The sequence below is a fragment of the Fusarium phalaenopsidis genome (assembly GCF_050370095.1).
Source record: "Fusarium phalaenopsidis strain FUZ10S chromosome Unknown contig_32292, whole genome shotgun sequence".
NCBI classification, from domain to species: Eukaryota; Fungi; Ascomycota; class Sordariomycetes; order Hypocreales; family Nectriaceae; genus Fusarium; species Fusarium phalaenopsidis.
Window position 1 is genome coordinate 2579907 of NW_028145410.1, and position 24257 is coordinate 2604163.

General features: G+C 54.6%; 8 protein-coding genes across 8 annotated transcripts; 4 read left to right on the forward strand and 4 right to left on the reverse strand.

The window, feature by feature from the left end:
* Positions 1–193: 193 nt before the first annotated feature.
* LRP88_05080 (uncharacterized protein) lies at positions 194–1813 on the reverse strand (the record flags this gene model as incomplete). Its single annotated transcript, XM_083241642.1, has 2 exons — positions 194–1711; positions 1772–1813. The coding sequence occupies 2 exons, from the start codon at positions 1811–1813 to the stop codon at positions 194–196; spliced, it is 1560 nt and encodes a 519-aa protein (XP_083102790.1).
* A 779-nt stretch (positions 1814–2592) lies between these two features.
* Positions 2593–3423, forward strand: LRP88_05081 (H(+)-transporting V1 sector ATPase subunit E; the record flags this gene model as incomplete). The annotated part of the gene is made up of 3 exons (XM_083241643.1): positions 2593–2622; positions 2706–3214; positions 3273–3423. 3 exons carry the CDS (start codon positions 2593–2595, stop codon positions 3421–3423), a joined length of 690 nt encoding a protein of 229 aa, XP_083102791.1.
* A 301-nt stretch (positions 3424–3724) lies between these two features.
* LRP88_05082 (uncharacterized protein) lies at positions 3725–5639 on the reverse strand (the record flags this gene model as incomplete). The annotated part of the gene is made up of 2 exons (XM_083241644.1): positions 3725–4372; positions 4425–5639. The coding sequence occupies 2 exons, from the start codon at positions 5637–5639 to the stop codon at positions 3725–3727; spliced, it is 1863 nt and encodes a 620-aa protein (XP_083102792.1).
* Positions 5640–10384: 4745 nt separating this feature from the next.
* Positions 10385–15068, forward strand: LRP88_05083 (uncharacterized protein; the record flags this gene model as incomplete). Its single annotated transcript, XM_083241645.1, has 3 exons — positions 10385–10843; positions 10902–14107; positions 14159–15068. The coding sequence occupies 3 exons, from the start codon at positions 10385–10387 to the stop codon at positions 15066–15068; spliced, it is 4575 nt and encodes a 1524-aa protein (XP_083102793.1).
* Positions 15069–16144: 1076 nt separating this feature from the next.
* Positions 16145–18050, forward strand: LRP88_05084 (meiotic recombination directing protein; the record flags this gene model as incomplete). The annotated part of the gene is made up of 2 exons (XM_083241646.1): positions 16145–16218; positions 16283–18050. 2 exons carry the CDS (start codon positions 16145–16147, stop codon positions 18048–18050), a joined length of 1842 nt encoding a protein of 613 aa, XP_083102794.1.
* Positions 18051–18232: 182 nt separating this feature from the next.
* Positions 18233–20309, reverse strand: LRP88_05085 (P-loop containing nucleoside triphosphate hydrolase protein; the record flags this gene model as incomplete). Its single annotated transcript, XM_083241647.1, has 5 exons — positions 18233–18672; positions 18725–19216; positions 19270–19707; positions 19758–19951; positions 20002–20309. The coding sequence occupies 5 exons, from the start codon at positions 20307–20309 to the stop codon at positions 18233–18235; spliced, it is 1872 nt and encodes a 623-aa protein (XP_083102795.1).
* Positions 20310–21687: 1378 nt separating this feature from the next.
* On the reverse strand, positions 21688–22817 carry LRP88_05086 (Rix1 complex component; the record flags this gene model as incomplete). The annotated part of the gene is made up of 3 exons (XM_083241648.1): positions 21688–22595; positions 22645–22717; positions 22770–22817. 3 exons carry the CDS (start codon positions 22815–22817, stop codon positions 21688–21690), a joined length of 1029 nt encoding a protein of 342 aa, XP_083102796.1.
* Positions 22818–23125: 308 nt separating this feature from the next.
* LRP88_05087 (roadblock/LC7 domain-containing protein) lies at positions 23126–23637 on the forward strand (the record flags this gene model as incomplete). The annotated part of the gene is made up of 3 exons (XM_083241649.1): positions 23126–23143; positions 23194–23481; positions 23533–23637. The coding sequence occupies 3 exons, from the start codon at positions 23126–23128 to the stop codon at positions 23635–23637; spliced, it is 411 nt and encodes a 136-aa protein (XP_083102797.1).
* Between the last annotated feature and the right edge of the window lie 620 nt (positions 23638–24257).

The following is a 24257-nucleotide window of genomic DNA, read 5'->3' on the forward strand; positions in this document are numbered from 1 at the left end:
TCCCAAAAACCCTATATATTTATTCGCGGCGAACAAGAAGAAACCTTGCAGCCCAAGAAAAGGTCGGCCGCACTCGACAAGAACTAACCCAATCACACCGGTGTTGAAAAAAATGTAATGAAACTACAGAAAAAAAAAACGCCTTTCGCTCGCCTCTTTCTTCTCGCAACTCCCAAAATGCGTCACATTTTATTCATACAGCCGAGTCGCCTCTACCGTTCTCACCACCGCCGCCTCCTTCTCGTGGAGATGTGCCCCAGGGGTAGCCATCACTGGTGCTGGCCTGTGATGGCTGCCTGCTTCTACCCCTGAGCCAACTCATTGAGAGGAGGTTGCCCAGCGGGCCCGACACTGTGGAGCTTCTACTTCGTTGGTGTCTCCGGGCGACGAGGCCAGGGAAACCTGTGCTCTTCCGTCGCCGTCGAGTCAGTCTTCGGGGAGTTGACTCGGTGCTGGGGCCAGACTCTTCACCACCTATAGACCTCCTCGTCGGCAGCAACGGCGAGGACTCGGTATGTTGTGGGAGTGTGCTGGACCGTCGTCTGTTCCCAGGAGTGCTAGGCTCATCGCGATCTTCCAGCTCATCCCATATCTCAGCGCGCTCAGCCCACCGTGAGCTTCTCTTGCGAGAAGGAACTAAGGGGGTCTCGCAAATCGCAGGCGGAAATGTCTGATATGTATGTGGTGTTGTGTCGTCTTCGGCAATCGCATTGTCCGAGCCAAGGAGAGACTCTTCCTCTCCTTCGGTGTCCTCCACAAGTCCCAGGCCAGGCGCAAGAGATGACTGGCCAACTCCGGGTGTATGCTGCTCATCGCTCAGGCGCCAAGACAACGCGAGCACGCCTGACAGGAGGATGACCGTCCCCAAGGCGATGAGACAGGCTCTTAGAGGTGATATTAAGCTCGTCTGGTTAAAGTATATCAAACCGTCTAGAATGGCAATGATGTTGTAAACGCAGAAAACCAAAGGATAGAGAACCGAGGTTGAGACCAGCTTAAGGCCTCGGTGGAGGTAATAAAGTTGGCACAGGGCCAACGTGACGAGCGCCATAACAATCGCCCACGATTGCCAGTGGACAAACTGGTTACGTCCAGCGATCGTCTTGATGACTAGCTCGACAGAGGACTTGGCGAATAACAGAGCATGGGCGGAGAGATCTCCACTTATGACGCCGTATGTGATGCCACGAGCTAGTCGAAACCGGGCGTCGTGGGAGAGGTTCGAGACGCTGTTGGCCACGTCGATGGCCAACGCGAGGGTAACGACAAACAGGGCCTGAAGAATCATCCAGACCACATAAGGTTTGCGCGCCATGAGCTCCAACAGCTCCTTTAGGTCATGCGCTGGAGAAGGGATGGCTCCGAAAATGGCAATCAGCACGGCGCCTGTCGTGACGAGGACTGTCCCGGACAGGGACCATCGCGTAAAGGGCTCGCTGAGTATCAATGACGCACATATCGAGTTGAAGACGAGGCCCGCGGCCTGAAGTGTCGAGAGAACGGGGAGTGGTAGAGTCGAGATCTGAACGGTGCTTCCGAGGAGGTTCGCCACGATGAACATGCCCATGCCGATCTGCCATCTCCTCCTCCTGTAAGGCGGTCGCCGGACATCGAGAGGTCCCTTTTCGTCTTCGAGTATATGCGACTTGCGCTGCAAGGTCAGGCCGAGGCTCTGAACACTTGTCGATAGCAATCCGACCAGAATTCCTAGCTGCGAGGGCGAGCATTAGCAAATCATCCGGCCAACCAGCGCATCTACGATCAAACGTACAGCTATGCTCCCTCCAGATGAGATGCCGCCAAGCAACCCCATTGCGCCTCTGCCAGGTCCGAGGTCATCTGGCAGCGGAGACTCGAAGCGGGTAGTTGAGGCGTCGCATAGGAAGCGTACCCGATTCGATGGTCGTCTTGTGCTGCCTGTATTGAGTAGGGTAGGTTCGTTTCAATCGGATACAGACGCGAATGGCTCGTTGAAGCGCCGGAATTATGAAGCGGCAGCCTTGCGGACCGGCGGTTGGATCGCGACCCGGGTCTGGTCTCCTGGTTGGCGCTGACACCTGGAGTTGTAGGCGGAGGGATTGGAAACAGAGCGATGTTGTGGAACGCAAGGGAGCGATAATTCGATGCAATCTGTCTCCGTTTCAAACCTAATAACAAGAAAGTCGGAGTCGAACTCAAGTCGAGGGACACCTGACGTGAGGCCATGCAGCTCCAACACGAGACCGGCCAGCCACTGTGGCGGTGCAGTTACATAATAGTCGATAACGAGGGTTATCGGAGCCCATGAGTGGCCACATGCACGAAATAGTGGAGCGATGCGACATGGAGACGTGTGGCTTGCCCAAGCTTTAGGTTGGGTAAGATGGGCATAGGCGGCGAACAGCTTGGCTTGGTCCTGGCGGCTGGCGTCACAGCTACCTGCTTGCTTGCACTCCACTCCCAAGCCTCAACCTCCATCTCCCGCCGACGCTCCTAACAAAAGGCCATCGACTGCCTCCCATTGCTATTCTTCTGACCGCGCCGAGGCTTTGCTCGCCTTACCAACTCCTCGATTCCATCGAAATCCTCCAGTTCCCCCCCTAAACCGCCATCATGTCGCAACACGCATTGTCCGACCAGCAGGTACGCTGCCCAAACGACGCAGCCATCGTCATCATCCTCCCATCCGTCTTACCAGGCTGCTAACGCGCGCCCGATTCACCCAGGTCGACAATGAGCTCCGCAAGATGACAGCCTTCATCAAGCAGGAAGCCATGGAGAAGGCCCGCGAGATCGAGATCAAGGCCAACGAAGAGTTCGAGATCGAAAAGTCCAAGCTCGTCCGCCAGGAGACCGACGCCATCGACGTCCAATACGAGAAGAAGTTCAAGCAGGCCACCATGTCCCAGCAAATCACGCGCTCTACCGTCTCCAACAAGACGCGGCTCAGGGTCCTCGGCGCCCGCCAGGAGCTGCTCGACAGCATATTCGAGGATGCTCAGAAGAAGCTCGCCGAGGGCGCCAAGGACAAGGGCAAGTACCAGAAGGCCCTCAAGGGTCTTGTGCTTGAGGGCTTGTATGCTCTCAACGAGCCCGAGCTTCAGGTCCGCGCGCGCAAGAAGGACTATGACGTTGTCAAGAAGGCCATCGATGAGGCTTCCAAGGAGTTCAAGAAGCAGCTTGGCAAGGACGTCACGGTAAAGCTTCAGGAGGACCAGCCCCTCGCTGACGGAATGTACGTGCCCCCCCCCCTGGATTCACGAGCTGCGATATGGGAACTGACGATTATACAGTGCCGGCGGTGTGGTTATCATTAGCGGAGACGGCAAGATCGACATTGACAACACCTTCGAGGCTCGGTTGCGGCTCCTGGAGGACTCTGCTGCTCCCGCGGTGCGAGAGGCCCTGTTCGGAAAGAATCCTAACCGCAAGTTCTTTGATTAAACTCCCTTGGGTGCCATTGGTTCATGGTTACTCCTGCTTATACATCAAGCCCGCCGAGATGAGTGCACGATTAGGGAGGCTCTCTATCATCTGCGACCTGCCTTGTTAATCAGTCTGTGCTTTGTAGTTTAGAGGCTGTGCATCATCTTTTCGTTATTGTTTGTCTGGTTCCGGACTTGGCTCGTGGTAGAATTCATTACACGCTCAGAATCCTTCGTCTTAAGTGATATTGACCCCCTTTCCCTTGAATCCTTTGCGCCTGCGCCTGCGCCTGATGAGAGTTGTCCATGCTTCATCCTCCCTATTTCGCCCTGACAACGATGGTATCTTGATCAACCACGGGGGAGGTGGGCGCTGGGGCCTTGTCTGTTGGTTTCCGTAGGAAATTCTTCATGTAGTTCTGTTGTTGTGGGAGGAAAGGGTCCTCTCGTTGACCTGGGAGATCAAACACGCTCTTCTTGGCCTTTCGGCGCGTCCGGACAGAGTGAGCAAGTCGCTGCTGAACCCATTCAATGACACTCTTGGCCTCAGTTCGGGCGAGCTTCATGCCTGCGTCGTTGATCTTTCTCCAAATCCCTCTAAGTTGGGTTGTGAGTTCATCTATCTCGCTGTTGAACTCCTTCACAGCGTCTGGGTCATTGGCTGCGGCAAATGAGCCGTCGTCAACTGCAATGTTGAGAAGGATGATGTTTGCCTGCAGCTCAGCAAAGTCCGTCTTGGGCCCAACGGAGAAGTCGTCTTCTTCAAGGCGGTCGATGATGCCTCTGATGCTGACCGTGTTATCCGGATGATGGCGACCCAGGTCCGGATCATCGTAAAGAAATACCACGGCAAGCCGACGTCTCAGATCGTGGACCTTGGGTGTACTGACTGGTAGACATGTCAGAACATTTGTTCTCACACATTGAGCCTTGATGAGAATGTGCAGCAATGAACATGTGTGAAAGCACTAATTCATCCGTCAGTAACCAATCCGAAGCGTGGCGTGTGATACGACTTACGAAGACGTCCCAGTTCGCCTGAGGAACTGCCTCGACAAGAGTCTTGATGGTGTTCTCGTATGCGACCAGTATATCAATGTTGTAGAGGAGGAACTTGTCCATCGACATCCGCAGCAAAGCCTGTGCAGCATAGACGACAGATTCCAGAGTCATAGACGGAGTCATGGCACTTATAAGCGATAAGAAAGAACTCAAGGTGGACCAGTCACGTCCCTCATAGGGTTCTACACCAGGTTTCGATAATCTCAGCTCGGAGTCTCGTCGCTCAAGTTCAGGGGAGGCACCGAAGCGGTAGAACAACTCCTCCAACCGCTGTGGCGTAATCAGCCGCTCAATCTGTTCAGAGCACTCGCTAATCAGGCTGGTATACTCCTTCCGGACGAGGCTTGACTTTTGAAGACAGAATTCACTGAGAATCCACTCAAATAGCTCGTCTGGTAAACCTCCATGCATGCCAAGGAGGGTGAGCGGCAACCCAGACAGCAGATGCTGCTCCCGAGTTTGCTGATCACCTTGCGTCAATAGTTTCCAAGGCCCCTTGCTGAGATTCTTTGGTGCTGCCTTCGGACTGGGTGGACTGTAATCTTCGCTGAAGAAGCAGTATCGAAGCTGTGACTGACCAGGCTCTGATCTTTGCACCGCTCTAAGGACCTTCTGGGCGTTTTGTCCGGTATTGTTCTTGACGATGTCCTCCAAAACGTCCCGTGATGCCTCGTCTGTCATGATCTCATCTTCAGCATCAGCAAGCTCAGTCAGAGCCTTGGCTCTTATTGAGCTTGCATGTGTAGCATCATCCTGCTTCGCATCCTTAGCCAGAGCCTTGAGGTCGAATTTGTGTTTTGGTATAATGGCCAGCGGCGACGAGTAAAACTCAACGGCAGTTCTCTTTGCTTTTGGTGTAGTATATGGGTTCTTGGTAGGAGAGTCAGCCAACTTGGCGGGGCGTGCTCGCCCGATGATGGCGCATAGGTCTTCGAGGGAGTCGTCTGACGAAGCCCCCAAGTCATCCTCATCATCCGAGGCGCGGATCTCGATATCCCGTGCCAGCGGTTCCTTCTTCTTGACAGGGGTGACAGCAACTTGACTCGGCGGGGATGAGCGCGGCAATGGAGATGGCGAGCGAGGCTTCGGAGCCTGGGGTCTCTGGGGTGTTTGGGACCTCGTCACAGGCTTGAAGAAACTCATAATATTCCCATTTTTAGACTTTTGCGACATGTTGGGCCACTTGCGGGGAGAGAAATGCAGGCTGATTGATGACTGAACAACTGATGGCACGAGGCTCTGAAGGCCTTTGGATCCTTTGTCACAGCAATCGCAGGTTCATAGGCCGGTGAGAGGTGTAGTTGGACCGCGTTAATTGGAAACGGGTCGCGTTTTTGGCGGGGCGCATATGGGCATGGCCATGACCATCGGGTGGCTGCTGTCAGCACAAAGTGCACAAAGTGAGGCGCAGCCCCATCATGCTGTGGCGCGACCAAATTAGCCGCCAAGGCTCTGTGAGACAGAGCCCGTTAATGCTCCCCCCTATCTCTCCCATAATAGAGCCATGACCAGCCCAGAACTTCCAGAAGGACCCCTCCCACCTGGATTGTCGGTCACTACGCAGTAACTAGCCCTCAGCTCTGACCAACTCTAGCAGGCAGCTAGCTTCTAGGGTTGGTGGTATTTACGTGGCGACTGACGTAGGTAGAGTTCGGTGACGAACCGACGCGCCGGATGCGCTCCGTAACCCATGGATCCATGAATGGGATCAAGCCTCATAATCAATCATCAACACCTGCGTGTTTCGTGTACTACCGGAAAAGGGGCTGTGCGCCTGCACTTGCACTTGCACTTGCACCGAGGGCCCTGGGGATGATCGTCGTCGATGGAACCTTGCAGTCGGTCACTCGTCGCTCATTCCAGCGCATTGCGTGCCTGTGCTACTGGGTACTGCTGCACAAATCATATTGCATGCAACCATTGTTCGCGCGACGAAATCGGGCTTGGATCCTCGTGTCTGGCATGTGTCTTTGTCCCCAGAAATGCTCATGCGGCAGTGCGGGTTCAGCTGTGGCCCCTGGCTTCATCTCGTGACGACGGTGCTGCACTTCGTAATTATCGACGGTGCAACTTTATACGAAACCCACCGCGAGAGGAAAGGGTCTCGCGATCGATGCGTATTTGACGTGTTCGAGTCTCACTTTATCTGGAGTTCAATCTGACGAGGCAGTGACTATGAGAGATGCTATGGGTGTATCAGATGCTCACTCATTCTGCACAGTAAGCTGAGGGAGGACTCATATGCCAATGGGATGCGATCCATACGAGGCTCACCGACAACCATCCATGAAGCCGCGAGCATGAGTATGGGGCATATCCGAACCCATCGACGCAGATGCCCAATCCGGGGCCGAATTTTAGAATTCGCAGATTACGTAGCGTTTCATTGCTTTTTCGACGGTATGGTTCGCAAGCGATCACTGACGGGCCATGTCGCTGGAAATTTGGACCTGCAGTGGACGCCAAGGGGGAGGGCGACCCCTAGCCAGGGTCTTACGGGAACTCGACAAGTGAGTTTACGAAACAGGAGCAGAGGGCACTCTGGCTCCTGAGCGGTGCTGAACTAGAGCTTCAGAACAGGGGAATAACTGGGTCGCTGTTGTTCCTTGTACGTGGTATGTACTGCACCGTGGTTGTGAGCATCGTGGCACTGGTGGGCGCAATGCCACCCGACACAGAAGGCTCTGTCACGGGAATAGCATGCATTTATGGAGGTGGTCATGATTCCTGCAAGGCTGCTAGCATAACCTTCTTGCTCTTTGACTTTCCGAGCAACAACTCGTGTGTGCCGTGAGATGAAACGTCGATAGGTGAGCAAGAGTCGAGTGGAGCAACCAGCCACGGCGACTCCGCCGAATGGTGTGCTGCGCAGCAGTGGGTAAGGCCTCGGGCCATTGACGTTGGTGCTGCTGTCCGAAAAAAAATCATGGCGCTTCTCTCGCTCGTAATTAAGACCCGAGAGTCCGACGATGCGGACGTAAGGCCTCGCTGGCCGCTGCTGTGCCCGCGCGACATAACGGCCATTACGGGATGCACGGAGGAAGATGCAGTTGCTTCTATCCGGTATAGGAAGGCCACCAGGACCCCCGGGCCCGAGGGCGCCGAGACTGACTGCGCCTCGGACAATTTAACGAGATTTTCTGAATTGGACAAGAAGATGCTTGTGAAAAGAAGGGGAAGCGAAGAAACAGAAAACAAACAAAAAAGGAGATGGCCGGCCGCCAGACGAGACGAGGGGTAATGTTCATATCGGCGTGGGGCTGACTGGGTTGGATCGTCGCATCCATCTCTCGCCGGACGAGGCGGGCGAAGATCATCTTTGGTTCAAGCATGCCCGTAGAGTTATGTTGGCAAGCCTATCCCCTTGCCGTTTTCAGCGGAATATGTACAGTAAGAACTGGACGGCAGCGGGCCGAGGCCGTAGAGTTACTCTACAACCAGGTCCTCGAATGACAACTGAGCGAAATCTATCCAAGTTGGATGCCAAGCAGGCACAGATCTGAATCCCGGGAGACGACGGATTCTGATGCCGTGGTGGAGGGATCATTGCTTGTGGTTACGTAGGTCGGTACCTGGGCTTTCATGGATTCGAGATTGCAGGCCGTTGAGTGGTTGAAAGAGGGTTCGTAGAGATGGATATCTAGTCAGATCTCCCGCCTGACTTGTGATATTTAACGGCTTCCTCGTTTTGTCATCAGCATAGCTGATGGGAGTTTACATCGGCTTGCAGAGACCAGCCAAGCATTCTTTCAACCTCTGCCGTCAGTGACAGCTGGAGGACCCCGTTCTTTTCGCCAAGATGAGCACCTCGTAGAGCCCCAAGGGAGGCACCTAAAGCTTGGCGGTTGTTGGCAGCCTACTACCCCCTGTCCTCGTCAGGGGTGATTTTCGAGAGACCAGCGGCTGGGTGGAGGATACGGTAGTAAAACCTGACTGATGGCAGAGTCTCAGCTTGGAGCCTGCCCACCAACCGTCAAGCTAACGCTGGGTCGACACGGTGAGCGGGCTCTGCTTGCCAGGACGGCTCCATAACGGTTGGCTTACATGAGCACGAGAAAACAGAGGCGGCCATGACAACGTTGATGAACAATCACTCGACATGAGACTAGTCATGCTGATGGCAGCGGATGGAAACTTCCCAAGGTTACCTTAAGAGATGGCGCTATCGACAATCTGGAGTCGCAACGTCAACGGGCCGGCCGGGCGAGAAAAGCTCCGGCTGCGGACGCGAGATGGAGCTATAATTGTAAACCTACGCAACAACCCCGACACCGACTGGATGACAGAGCGGAAGCCATCGGTCTGACCCTTAGCGCTCAGGCTGAGCAAATATTGATATCACAAGAGGCAAACAAAGAGGCGACAGAGGCGTGGAAAAAAAATTCAATGTGCAAAGGGCGGATTGATAGGCCCTTGGCGAATTTCAGACACGGCGTCTTCCCCCTTTGCAAGGGGTGCGCGTCTGACGCTTCAAGGGGGCCCAAATGCCAGACAGAGGCGCATGCAGTAAGAGGAGATGATGGCCAATATTGATTACTTCTGGGCGCCGGAGTTGACAACAAGAGCCAACGGGCAGAGCGTCCAATCCGGGTTGTAGATGTCGTCCGTTATCGCCGTTGGTCGTTGCCTTGAGCCGCCTCAGCAGAGGCAGAGAGACCAGACACAATACGATATGAAAGGATCCATGGAATAGCAAGGTTCCGTTGCAGTTCTAGTGTCGGGATCTGGTGAATTATGCGGCTTCCATGAGCGACCGACACGCCCCGAGACGCCCGAACAGCCCGCCCCGTGCTTCCGGGGCTGAAGTAACGGAGGACCAGAGTCGCTGGGCTATTTACTGGAGGCAGCCTTCCAAGTCCATCAGTCGGTAGAGGAGGTGAATTGGCTGTGTGGCGCGGCGTTAGTGGGTGTGGCCGCTGATTGATGCCGCCGTTGCTGCCATCGTGAACGAGCTATCTAGCTTAGCACCCGCTCCAGCCGACGACGACGACGCCTTGTGAGAGAGTGATTCTGGGGGAATGGATGGGCGGACGGATAGATTGAAATAGAGGCTGTACTGGCCGGATTCTGGGGTCGTAAGCAAGCATAAGTGAATGCGAGACAGCGAGGCATCTGCGTCGGCCAGAGAGAGTCCAGGATTCGACTAGAGGCTGCAGGCGCCTCTCCCAGAGGAGGATCAAAGACCAGGCATTGGAAGGCCAGCATTTGGAGACAGGTACCTGGGGTGTACATTCCGGGCAGACGATTGAGTGCGTCGGATGGGCCGGGATGCCAGCTCCCCACGCACACCCACCCACCACCGGCGACGCCCCACGCCCTAGACACCCACTCTCCACTGCCATTTCCCTTGGAGCAGCTCTCGCCAGCGAGTCCCAGGCTCAATGTCCCGAGCGGGTACCGTCCAGAAATGGCCATCCCAGAGTGCTAGAGTCTCAGGCCCTTCAGCGGGCTGCATGGTTTTGACTGGCGGACGGGATGACGGGGAGTGTGGATGGGGAGTGGGAGCCCGCGGCGGCGCGGAGGGTAAGGGTCGCTCCAAAGTCCACCGTAGCTTTTTTCCCTTCCTTGCCGCCCCGTTCTTGCTTACACAACTCCCCTTGGGTGCGCCGCTGCTGTTGTTGCTTGTAGTCTACTTCGCCCTCACATCTGCTTCAAACAACCTGCAACGCTCCCCTTCCCTCGTCTTGACGACAATCAGAAAACGGCCCGGGTGACGCCGTTGTTCGCCTCAAAACATCGCCCGTCCGCCTCCCGCCGTCTATTCTACGAGCAGCTGGTGTTGCTTCAATTGCACCTGCTCTATCCGCTTCACCTACTACGCCCTCTCCCTCGCCCGCTCGACTTTTGCTCCGCCCAAGTGTCCCCAATCTGGCTGGCTTCGAGGGGCCGATCGGGCGCTTGCCCGCGACTTCAACAACATGACCACCACAACAACCACTGACGGTCACCTTGATCCTCAGGCCATTAATGCTACCCAGCGAGCGCGATGGGCCACCCAGAGAAAAAGCGTCAATAGCAGCAACAACAAGCGCAACTCCCTAATGAACCGCATCGGACACAAGAAGACGGGCTCGAATGAGAAGAACTCACCACCCTCCGACGGTTCCGATCCGCCCGGTGACGATCAACCAACTCACGACGCTGCCGAGAACCACGACGATGATGAAGTTGAGGAGGATAACGAGAACCGAACACTCTTTTTCAATCAACCTCTGCCGGAAGAGCTCGTCGACGAGAATGGTCACCCCATCCAGTCCTTCACGCGTAACAAGATTCGAACGGCCAAGTATACACCCATATCCTTCGTGCCCAAGAACCTGTGGTTCCAGTTCCACAATGTCGCCAACATTTTCTTCTTGTTCCTGGTTATCCTGGTCGTAAGTTGACGATTCCACTCTCTTGCAGCCTTGCACATAAACCTTAACCATCGTACAGATCTTCCCCATCTTCGGCGGCGTGAATCCCGGCCTGAATGCTGTTCCCCTGATCTTCATCATCACTGTCACGGCTATCAAGGATGCCATCGAAGATTACCGAAGAACCATTCTCGATATCGAGCTTAACAATGCCCCGGTTCATCGACTGCGAAACTGGACAAATGTCAACGTCCTCGAGGGAGACGTCTCCGCCTGGCGACAGTTCAAGAAAGCCAACTCGCGATTTTTCGGTCTCATCTGGCGCTCTACCCAGAGCCTGTGGTCCAAGAAGGCCAAGGAGGAGCTGGCCAAGCGGAAGATGGGCCCAACGCAGGAGGATGCTCCTCGTCCCTCGGTTGAATCGCATCGTACCAGACGATCCGTGCGTGGGTCTATCGCTTCACCTTTCACGAACCGCGAGTCTTTCATGTCCGCCCGCGAGGATATTCAGATGACCCCCGTTCCATCCCCGTCGCCCCAGGCTACGGGCCCGCATATTCAGATTCAGCTTCCCGACCAGCAGGACGCCAAGCGTTCAGCGGCTCTCGCGCAGATGAAGTCAGATTTCATCAACTACACTCATCCCGCCGCTGGCGCTCGATTCCAAAAGGATGCCTGGAAAAGTCTGGTTGTGGGCGATTTTGTGCGAATTTACAATGACGAGGAGCTTCCTGCCGACATCATTATTCTCTCCACCTCTGATCCCGATGGAGCCTGCTATGTCGAGACCAAGAACTTGGATGGTGAGACCAACCTCAAGGTCCGCCAGGCTGTGCGCTGTGGTCGATCCCTCAAGCACGCCCGCGACTGCGAACGCGCCGAATTTGTTATCGAGAGCGAGGCTCCCCAACCCAACCTGTACAAGTACAACGGTGCCATCAAGTGGCAGCAGACCGTGCCTGGCTATGCTGACGACGAGCCTGAGGATATGACGGAGCCCATCACTATCGACAATCTTCTTCTCCGTGGTTGCAACCTCCGTAACACCGAATGGGTTCTCGGTGTGGTGGTCTACACTGGTCACGACACCAAGATTATGCAGAATGCCGGTATTACCCCTAGTAAGCGCGCACGAATTGCCCGAGAGATGAACTTCAACGTTGTCTGCAACTTCGGTATCCTGCTCGTCATGTGTCTCCTGTCCGCTATCGTCAACGGCGTCGCATGGGCAAAGACGGATGCCTCACTCTACTTTTTCGATTTCGGCTCTATTGGTGGAAATCCCGCTATGAGTGGTTTCATCACCTTCTGGGCTGCTATCATTCTCTTCCAGAACTTGGTTCCCATCTCCCTTTACATCACCCTGGAAATCGTTCGAACCTTGCAGGCCATCTTCATCTTCAGCGATGTGGACATGTACTACGAAAAGATTGACCAACCTTGTATTCCCAAGTCCTGGAACATCTCGGATGATGTCGGCCAAATCGAGTACATCTTCTCCGACAAGACCGGCACACTCACTCAGAACGTCATGGAGTTCAAGAAGGCCACGATCAATGGACAACCCTACGGAGAGGCTTATACCGAAGCCCAGGCTGGAATGCAGAAGCGACTTGGCGTCGATGTTGAGAAGGAAGCCGAGAGGATCAGAGTCGAGATTGCTGACGCAAAGGTTCGCGCAATTGCCGGCCTTCGCAGAATTCATGACAGCCCGTACCTTCACGATGAGGACGTCACCTTCATTGCCCCCGATTTCGTTTCCGACCTGGCTGGCGAGCACGGCCCCGAACAGCAGCAGGCCAACAACTACTTCATGCTTGCTCTGGCTCTTTGCCATACCGTTATTGCTGAAAGGATCGATGGTGATTCGCCCAAGATGATCTTCAAGGCTCAGTCCCCCGATGAGGAAGCTCTTGTCTCTACCGCTCGCGATATGGGGTTCACAGTTCTCGGCCACTCGGGCGAAGGTATCAACCTGAACGTTTTGGGCGAGGACCGACATTACCAGATTCTCAACACGATCGAGTTCAACTCGAGCCGTAAGCGAATGAGCTCAATTGTGCGAATGCCCGATGGCCGTATTGTTCTGTTCTGCAAGGGTGCCGACAGTGTCATCTACGCTCGCCTCAAGCGAGGAGAGCAGAAGGAGCTCAGGAAGGAAACCGCTGAGCACCTGGAGATGTTTGCCCGAGAAGGACTCCGTACCCTCTGCATTGCCCACAAGGAAATTTCTGAGCAAGAGTATCGAACCTGGAAGAAGGAGCACGACGCTGCTGCTTCTGCACTGGAGGACCGAGAGGAGAAGCTCGAGGCTGTGGCTGAGCTGATTGAGCACGATCTTTACTTGATTGGTGGTACTGCTATTGAGGATCGTCTGCAGGATGGTGTGCCCGACACTATTGCCCTCCTGGGTGACGCTGGTATCAAGCTCTGGGTTCTCACAGGCGACAAGGTCGAGACTGCCATCAACATCGGCTTCTCATGCAACCTGCTCAACAACGACATGGAACTGATTCACTTGAAGGTGGAGGAGGATGAGGCTGGAGAAGTGACTGACGACACCTTCCTTGACATGGCAGAGAAGTTGCTGGATGACAACCTGAAGACTTTCAACATCACAGGCAGCGACGAGGACCTCGCCCATGCCAAGAAGAACCACGAGCCTCCCGCACCGACTCACGGACTTGTTATTGATGGATTTACACTTAGATGGGTCCTTAACGACCGTCTGAAGCAAAAGTTCCTCTTGCTGTGCAAGCAGTGCAAGTCGGTTCTTTGCTGCCGAGTCAGTCCCGCTCAGAAAGCTGCTGTCGTCGCCATGGTCAAGAATGGTTTGGATGTTATGACGCTCTCAATCGGTGATGGTGCCAACGATGTCGCCATGATCCAGGAGGCTGATGTCGGTGTCGGTATCGCCGGTGTCGAAGGTCGCCAGGCGGCCATGTCTTCCGATTATGCCATCGCCCAGTTCCGTTTTCTTCAGAGACTTGTGCTTGTCCACGGACGTTGGTCTTACCGCCGTCTGGCCGAGAGTATCAGCAACTTCTTCTATAAGAACATGGTGTGGACGTTCGCCATCTTCTGGTACGGTCTCTACTGCGACTTCGACATGACCTATCTCTTCGACTACACCTACATTCTCATGTTCAACCTGTTCTTCACCTCGGTGCCCGTCGCCATTATGGGTGTGCTGGATCAGGATGTGTCTGACAAGGTATCGTTGGCCGTTCCTCAGCTCTACCGCCGAGGTATTGAGCGACTGGAGTGGACCCAGCTCAAGTTCTGGTGAGTACAGAATCCCATGCAAAGATCGTGACGAATGCTAACCTGCGATAGGCTCTACATGGTTGACGGTGTCTACCAGTCGGTTATGGTCTTCTTCATCCCCTACTTGCTTTTCGAGCCCGGTATCGTCGTGACCGGCAACGGACTCGGCGTGGAGGACCGTCTCCGGTTCGGTGCCTACATCGCTCACCCGGCCGTCATCACGATCAACATGTACATCTTGATCAACACGTACCGATGGGACTGGCTCATGGTGCTCATTGTCGTTATCAGCGACGTGTTCATCTTCTTCTGGACCGGAGTGTACACGTCTTTCACTTCATCCGACTTCTTCTACGGAACCGCCGCCCAGGTGTACCAAGAAGCGTCGTTCTGGGCCGTATTCTTCCTGGTGCCCGTCATCTGCCTCTTCCCTCGATTTGCCATCAAGGCTCTCCAGAAGGTGTACTGGCCTTACGATGTCGACATTATCCGTGAGCAAGAGAGGATGGGCAAGTTTGCTTATCTGACAGAGAAGGAGGAGTCAAACGACCCTCTCACGGCCGACACCAAGAGCGACAAGTCCAAGTCGTCTAAGAGCTCAAGGAAGTCGAGGAAGGCAGCCAAGCACATGGCGTATGGAAGCGTCGACGAGGACCTGCGACCAATCTACCCACCTTCGACGGCGACGCGAACAACAACGTATAATCAGCATAGCCAGAATGGTAGTGACTCGACTAATTACACGGGTCCTCGCATGTCGATGGATGTTCCCATGCAGGCTCGGCCGTCTATTGACCGTGCCCGGCCATCATATGATCGCGTCCGAGCATCGATGGACAGGGTACGGCCCAGCTTCGAGGCCAGCAGCGACTTCACCTCAGCCGCACGATTATCAAGGATTGAGTCAAGTCAATCACAAGGCGGCCGGTTTCGCCCCCGACTCCGCGGCCTGTCGCTAACCAAGAGCGCCAACGTCTAAATGGCTCCATGCGACTTTTGAGACCCTGACGCTCCTTGTATATTACCTCAACTCAGGCATGGCGGCATAGATGCCGTTGTCGGGCTCCGAGTTGTCTATTCTCATTACCCTTTTCCGCTTTTGATATCCCGGGCCACATAGGGGGCCATTGATGCACTTATGATCTGCACGAGCGATCTACGAGTTGCTCCCCTCCAACTTTTGTCAGTCAGAGAGCTCATCTCATACACTGGAGCAGGTAGCGGAAGGAAGGGGGGTTGTCGATTTGGTTGTTTACTCCTCCCAGCCTTCACCCTGGGAGGCTTTGCTTTACGCACGCAGGGCGTTTTGAAAGGGGACATGCAAAAGGGGTTCTTGTATGATTGTTTTTTTTTGGTCGTTTCGGTGCTATCACCTTTTTATTATTTTTTCCCTCTCTCATGTCGTTTCCCATATTTTTGCATCTTTAGAGCTGAAAAGGCAGCAACCTCATTCCCCAACCAGGGACTTTTCATTTTGTGAAGAGGGGGAGAGAGAGAGAGAGAGAGAGACGCTTGAAACAGATGGACTGGCGTTGGGCAGACGGCGGAGGATGTAAGGCCCGAGAGAGAGATGGGGAGTAGGAGATGGGCTCATCAAATGGGGGATGTAAATAGGAGTGGCTATATAATTAGGTTGTCCCTTATTTTTGGAGACCAGACACGAAATCAAGATGATATTACAATTCATCCGTGGTGTTGAGACTGTCTTGCAATGCATTGGATCTTATATCTTCCCCTGCCCACCTCCGGTAGGTGCCGACGGGAAGCACCTGCCGTTGCGTGAGAGAGGATCAGATAAATCGAGTACGAATACGGCAGGAGCGTCTGCCCTTGGCGGTCAAGGCTTGGCAGGCACGTTCGGAGGAGGAAGCCCCACCCAATCCCCGGCGCTAATCCGACCTCAATTGCACGTCGCATCCACACTCATAAGAAACGAAGCCGCAGCTCAACAAGTCGAACGATACACAAAAAGGAGACTCTCAATTCTCCCCCCCCTCCTCCTTCTACGGACAACTGCGGTTGAGAGAATTGCAATTGCTCCTTTTCTCATCGGCAATGGAGCATCAGGAACCGTTCATTCTCACCGCTTGGCGGCGGTTCAATGAGCTTGCTGCCGAGTACAACATCTCGTAAGGCTTCAGCTATACCCAGCCATTGAGCCCGCACAGAGGAAACTAACCACGTTGTATTCAGACAAAACACCCTCTCGGCCATCGCAACTGGCTCTGCCATCGTCTTTACCTTCCTCCTCATCCGCATCACCAATGCTATAGCAAAGGCTTCCGTATCGGCCGCCACGGGCCGCCCCCGCCGCTACACGGTCCCCGCGCCCAAGATCCCCGAGCCTCGTACCTATGTCGACGCCCCCTCTGTCAAGGTCTCGGGCAGCTCCGCTGTTCAGTGCTACGCTCCGGCCACGGGACAATTCCTCGGCAATGTAAACGCCGCGACGCCTGCTGCTATCGACCGCGCCGTCGCGTCTGCGGCTGCTGCTCAGAAGAAATGGGCCGAGACCACGTTCGACCAGCGCCGGGCCGTGCTGCGCTCAATGATGCAGCATGTTCTCGATAATGCAGAGGAGATCGTCAAGATTGCTTGCTTGGACAGCGGAAAGACCATGGTTGATGCTCAGCTTGGTGAGATTCTCGTCACGGTTGAGAAGATCCAGTGGACTCTTGCCCACGGCGAGAAGGCTCTGCGCCCCTCGAGACGTCCGACCAACTTTCTTATGATGTATAAGCGCAACACGGTGCACTATGAGCCTCTGGGTGTCGTCGCTGCTCTTGTCAGCTGGAACTACCCCTTCCACAACCTGATTGGTCCCGTCATCAGCGCTCTCTTTTCTGGCAATGGTATCATCGTCAAGGTCTCTGAGCAGACGGCTTGGTCGAGTTCTTACTTTGCCGGTATCGCCCGCGGCGCCCTCGTCGCTCATGGCTTCGACCCCCAACTTGTCCAGACTGTCGTGTGCTGGCCTCAAACGGCCGGCCATCTCACCTCCCACCCCGGTGTGAGCCACATCACCTTCATCGGCTCTCAGAGCGTCGCCCACCATGTTGCTGCCAGTGCTGCCAAGAGTTTGACTCCTGTCGTTGCTGAGCTTGGAGGCAAGGACCCCTTTATTATTCTCGACTCTGCTTCCCGTGATCTCAAGCGCATTGCTGAAGTCATCCTTCGTGGAACCTTCCAAGCTGCTGGCCAGAACTGCATCGGTATTGAGCGTGTTATTGCCCCCGGCGCCATCCACGATAAGCTCGTCGAGCTTCTTGCGCCTCGTGTCAAGGCTCTCCGCTTGGGCCCTGAGGCTGACGTTGGTGCTATGATCTCGGACGCCTCCTTCGATCGCCTCGAGGAACTCATCGCCGAAGCCGTCTCCCAGGGAGCCCGTCTTCTTGCTGGCGGCAAGCGTTACAACCATCCCGACTACCCCCAAGGTCACTACTTCCAGCCAACATTCCTCGCCGACGTGACGCCCGATATGCGCATCGCCCAGAACGAATGCTTCGCCCCTGTCCTGACCCTCCTCCGCGCAAAGTCCTCGTCTCCCGAGGACATACTCTCCATTGCCAACATCGACAGCTTTGGCCTCGGAGCCTCTGTCCACGGCTCTGAGCGTGACCCCAATCTGCAACCCATCGTCAAGGGTCTGCGTGCTGGAATGGTCGCCGTTAATGATTTTGCCGTCTACTACGCCGTTCAGCTGCCCTTTGGTGGTGTCGGCGGCTCTGGTTACGGCCGCTTCGCTGGCGAAGAGGGTCTTCGTGGCTTGTGCAATACCAAGGCTGTGTGTGAGGACCGCTTCGGCTGGCTGGGCGTCCGCACGAGCATCCCCCCTCCTGTGCAGTATCCCGTCGCAAGTCAGCCAAACAGTTGGAAGTTCACCCAGGGCGTCGTTGAACTGGGCTATGGAGGACCAACACGGAAAATCAAGGGCCTGGCCAAAATTCTCAAGAACATGTAGAGCATCGTATTCATCAGCTATGAACTTTGTCAAAGGATTGACTAATAGAACCAGTACTTGATGTATACCCAGCCCCTACTCGATTACTAGATCCCCAGATCTCACCATTTTATAACCCCTAATGTTGATGGTTGTCAGTGACAGATGTCGGTGACAGATGCCCGTGACAGATCCTGAAGAGATTACCAGGCAGCAGGAGCAGCAGGGGCGCTGTTCCAGTTGTTGGCATCCGAGTTGCCTCCGCCAGAGCCCCAAGCATCGCCACTTCCTGCCCCGGTGTTTCCTCCACCAGAACCCCAGGCGTCACCACCCTCGGCACCGGCGTTTCCTCCTCCCCAAGCGTTGCCGCCATCTCCGCCATCTCCGCCATCGCCGTCACCAGTTCCCCAAGCAGCACCGCCAGCGTCACCAGCACCAGCGACGTCGTTGGGGTCAAAGTCCGAGTCTGCCTCAAACTTGAGCTTGGTGCGGGCCTCACCCTCTGGAACGTACATCTGGAGACACTCCGGAATCTCCTGGTTGGTTTCGAGAAGAGTGCGAGTGAGGACGCTTCCCATCCCTTCGTCACGCTCTGTGAAGAACGATGTCGCAATGCCTCGATGTCCGATGCGACCGGTACGACCTGAGAAGTTAGCCTGGAACATCAGTTAAAGTCAAGGCAAGGAAGGACATACCAATACGGTGAGTGTACTCCTCAATGCCGCCATGGTCCATGGAAGGAAGATCATAGTTGATCACATGAACGACGTTGCGGACGTCAATGCCGCGAGCGCTGACACCTGTCGCGATCAAGATGGGTGCGTTACCCGAGCGGAAAGAGCGCATTGCAGCCTCGCGTTCCTGCTGAGTACGGTCGCTGTGAATCGACGTTACAGGCAGTTTCATGTTGTAAAGGAAATCGTCCAGGTTGTCCGCAGCCTGGCGACTGTTCACAAAGATGATGGTGCGGACACCATGCATCTCCTCCAGGAGTCCCAAGAGTATCTCACGCTTCTCATGGGGCTCAGCGGGAAGCACGATCTGCTTGATGTTGGCAGTGGTGCTTCCAGCTCGACCGACACGGAAACGGACATGGGACGCAGCAAGGTAGTTCTTCGCGAGATCTCGAGCCGACTTGGGGAAGGTGGCCGAGAAAAGGCTGAACTTGACGTTTCCTTCATCCTGTTCTGTGAGGTATTGGTTAGTCACTGATACTGGGCTCTCTGTGATGTGAACTTACCACCACCGGACAGAATCTTGTGAATGTCCTCGTTCCAGTCCAGATCGAGCAACTCATCAGCCTCATCGATAACCATGTATCGGAGACGTCGAAGGGTGAGGTACTTGGGACGATGGATGAAGTCGACCAGACGTCCTGGGGTTCCAACAAGCACATCACAGCCCTTGCCCAGCAGACCGATCTGCTCACGGATGGGGACACCTCCGTAGACAACACCAGGTCGCAGCATGGTTCGGTAGCAGAACTTGCGCGCCTCGTTGAAGATTTGAATGGCAAGTTCACGGGTGGGGACGACAATGAGAACCAGAGGTTCGGCAGTAACCTCATCAAGACCCTCACGGAAGGTCAGGGGGTTGGGGCGCGGCGCAGCCAGCTTCTTGGCCTTCCCCATGAGCTTGCTCAGGATGGGAATCAAGTAAGCGGCTGTCTTCCCAGAGCCTACATGTCTCGTTAGCACAGTCATCAGTGACACGAACCTGAGAGCTTACCTGTTTGAGCAATTCCAATGACATCGTGTCCCTGGAGAATTGAGGGGATGGTAAACTTCTGGATCGGAGTTGGGTTATCAAAACCGCAAAGGTTCACGTTCTCCAGCATAACGGGGTGCAGGCCCGCGTCCTTGAAGGTACCGATGGGACCAATCTTCTGAGGCCCTTCCTGCTGGACCTCAATGCTCTGGATCCTGTAACGTTAGCAATACTGAAGACGACTGAGCTGAGGACGGCCACCTACTGAGAGAAGTCCAGACCAGTGCGCTCGTGGCGAGTGCTGGGGTCGCCGAACAGCTCAAGCTCGAGCTCGGGGAACTTTGGTCCAACGTCACCGTATTCGTCCTTCCACTCATAGGAACGGGCATTGCAACCCCAGCCCTGGTCGTAATTCTGGGATGCGAGGGCAGTGTAGTCAACTGCCTGGGGCTCAGCCCACTTGGCCTTGGAAGACTCATCGCCCTGATCGCCATGGTTCTGAGCGTGTCCATTCTGGCCATTGCTGTTCGTGGCCTCGCCCGAAGGAGGGCCGGTAGCCCAAGCGGCAGTCATTGCAGTCGAAGTTCTGTTGTAAGAAGTTAGGCAGGAGATACACATGAGTGTGGGATGGTGCGTGGTGTGTCAAAACTAGCAATGAGCACTTGCGCTTGCGAAAGCTTAGGTGAGGCTACTGCTGTAGGACGGGGATAGAAGAGAATGGATGGGATAAATGACCAGAAAAGAGAGATGATACTTACTTGCGAATCTCGATGCTTGGCAGAAGGTGAGCTGAAGGCCGGCGGGTTCACATGACAGAGCAGATGCGAGCCTACTGCGCGGGAGCTGTCAGCGAATATCTCGAGCATCAAGCGTAGGAGGAGATGAAGGAGGAAAATGGTCGTGATGAAGGAAATGCGAAATGCGAAATGCGGAGGAGAGGGAGATGAGAGTAGAGGAAGGAGGAGCGGGAGGAGGAGGAGGAGGAGGAGGAGGAGGCGGCGGCGGCGGCGACAAACCTGTTTACGAGGCTCTCGGCGCAGAACAGAGGAAACAACTCAGCGCTGTTCCTCTCGTGCTGCTTTGAGGCGTAAGAGAAGTGGCTTCTGATCCGTTCTCGATGAGGTCGCGAGAAGTGTCAGGCCGGAGGTGGGAAGGATGTGAGGAGAAGAAGAGAGAGAGGAGGAGAAGAGGAGAAGCAGATGTTGATGTGGCTGCCTGCACGTGCCTTCCTGCACGCGGTGATTCACGGAGCTTCCTCAGGTTTCTATGATCCTAAGTCTTAGGGGAAAACACAACGCGTTGACCAGGCCCTAAGACTTAGGATAGGAGGCCGCAGTCGGAGGCAACGCTGGGAGGGGGATGCATCTGTTTGCCGGTGACGGAGGATGCCCGCACAGGCACGGGAGGAATCAGAGGGGGAAGCTGTTTGGAATTTGGTGGTTACAGAAGGAGATATTGTAGCGATTATATAAGGGGGGGGGGGGGGGGATAACTGTGTGGATTGTTTATGATGTTCCCCCCTTCTTGAGATATTGATAATTTAAGAATTGAGTAAATGTTACTAGAGAAGAAGCTGAAATATTCTTTTAATAATCTCTTTGTTTTATTATTCTCGCCGCATTTGTGCTGCATTGTCTGGAAACATGCATTGTCCCTTGTTGAGCCCTTTGTGTGAATTGCCCGCTTGCAACTCGGGCTTCAGGGCAGCACCTCTTCCTATCTAGGTATTTATAGCTGTTGTTTATACGTCCATAGAGCGAACTCCTCCTTCTAGGCTTGCACTTGTGTAGACCGCCTTGTATCTGTAAAATGCATCTGAGATTAGTGAAGGCGAGGTAGAAGTACGGTGAATCGGGCACGAGGGGCAAACAACTAAAGAGCATGCTGGCAGCTCTGAATGCAGATAAAACAATCCATATAGCTGATTACGCCTTGAAAATCTTGAAACTTTTCACCAAAGACTTAACAGATCCTGGGTATCCATCGCCGTCGAGCTCTCATAGTCACCCATCCCTTCTTCCAGCACTTTGTCGAGACCAGCGGCCGCACGCCCAGTTGCGCCGCCCTCCTTCTTCGCCTGGTCGGCACCTTTTATTATCGCTTCCAAGAACCTCCGCTGGAACACTCGTTGTCTGGCTTGTCGGCTTGGGTACATCTCGCCCTCCTCGTCGCGTCGGGAACCGTACAGGTTCAGATATTCAAAAGCATTCAAGTCTCGGGGGATTCTGTACAAGTTGTCCCAGATTTCCGATTCGTCATCCGGTATCTCTTCCTCATGTCGAAGGCCAGCCTCGATGAATCGTGATAGTGTAGTAATCTGACGGGCGTATGTCGAAGCATCCTTGGGTCGAAGACCGGACCGCGACCCTGACGACCATCCAGCCTTGGACGATGATAATGCCCATCCCATCATGGCACAGAAGCTGTTGAGCGTCTTCACCCACCCTCCCGGACATATGACTAAGTCACCCTCGGTGACGTCCAATAGCCATTCCATCATACCGAGAGAGTCGTTGCTAATGTCGGCTGAAAGATGTGTCATGCCTGCTCGAATGAACATGATGGCCTTTTCCACGCTGTGCCTGACTTCTGCCGGAGGGAGAACTCTAAGAAGTTTGAGGAGTTGGCTTCGTACTGGTGTCGAGCTGTCGGAGATGAGAGGGAGTAGCTTGGCGAGAACAGCGTGAGTCCCCACGGGGTTGGTAGGTGGTTCTGATGAGAGTTGGCTTGTGAGGTAGGCCAATGCTTCTCGTCGTTGCTTGTCGGATTTAGATCCAGAGGCGAGTGATAGACTGTGCTTGAACTGCTGGACGACATCTGGTGCGACTGTCGAGAGGGACTGCTGTCCCATCACAATGGCTGTGGCTGTTAGTACTCCTCACACCACAGATGCGAGCATCCTTCTCACCTTTTGACTTGAAACTGGTGTCTGTAAAGTTGGAGGCCTTTGCCTTATCCTTTCCAACCTTGAATTTTGGTTTCTGGGCACTTTTCAGTTCATGTTCATCATGAGGCGTAGGGACTCGGTCATACCTGGAAGTCCTTCTTCTTCTCCTTCTTCTTCTTGTTGCTGGAACCCATGATGCCGGTTTGAGTAGTGAAGCGGCTGTAAATGCAAGGTTGAAAGAGACGTGAGCACCTGCAACGTTACGCAATGGTCTTGTTCTTTGTACGCTGTGATTGAGATTGTTTGATCCAGCCAGACAGACTGATAAGATCTACTTTCCTTCTTTGGAGGGGCTCTAAACTTTTGGCGGTGTTGAGCGGCAGAACTCGTGAGGTCCTGCCCCGCGACCGAGCTGGCGTCAATCCAATCACGTCGCCAGGGGCCGATCCCGTTGCAACAGTTAACTATCACGACGGACATTAAGCTTGTTTTCGACTTCACGATGACTGATTCGGCTTTGGTATGTCGCCTCGAACAGGGATTGTTGATTCGTTTATTGACGAGAGATAGGGAAACGGGCCAGACGCCCTCGAAGAGAAGCTTGGTCGCCTGTCCAAGAAGCCTGGCGTCAAGGCCAGCATCGTCCTTGACCGAGCTACGGGTGCGATTCTCAAGACCAGCGGACAAGTCGATGCCCTACAGACCTCCAAGACACGAACTACTTCGACCGCCACATCATTCTCAAACGATGCCCCCGCGCTAGAGGAGAGCGAGACGCAGGGAGTCGAGCAGTTTGCGGCGGTCGTGTGGAACTATGTGAATAGCTCTGGGAGCTTGGTCCAGGAGCTGGACGGAGAGGTGAGGACCTCAACCAAGGTTTAAACAAGGACTCATGCTGATGCTGGACAGGACGAGGTGAAGCTGCTACGGTTACGAACAAAGAAGCAGGAGTTGGTGATTGTGCCCGATCCCAAGTACCTGCTCATCGTCGTGCATGATACCCCCCCAGCTTGAGTTTGGAAGTGTATTAGTCCATGTCTTACCAATGCTTCAACGCTGAAGGCTTAATGCCTCGTGCAGGTCAGCTCAAGCTGGAGTATTGTTTTCCCGCATGCCCGGAACACGCTCTATGCTGGCTGCGAGATGTTGGATAGAGAGGCGGTGAAATGATCTGACAAAGAGAAGGAGCACGTATCCACCGCATTCCCGGAACGGCCTCGAAGAGTGCACAAGGCCATAAACGAAATTACGGCTGAAAGGTTGGGGAGTGTGGAGGTGCAGGAAGTGTTTGAAAGCAGAAAGCTACATGGGTTGCTTGGCTGGAGTTTGCGCCCTCGCGGCTATCTCGATACCCATTTCCCTTTGTCTTGGTACTCCCATCGGATCGGGTGCCTTTTATTAATACGGTCGGTCCCATCGGGTGCAATGCAGCTACCCCTTGGACCTGGACGGGCGAGGCTCCCGCTCGACAGAGTTCGCGGCTGCAAGTTGCCGCGTGTTTCGAGGGTTTTTGATGGGGCCGAACGGTTGCAACCGGGGTGCGGCCGTTGTTTCACATGGACGCACAATGATGAAGAGAATGCTGGTGGTGAGTGTGGAAACGCGAAGGAGTCGTAAAGTGGACGGAGGGGCCT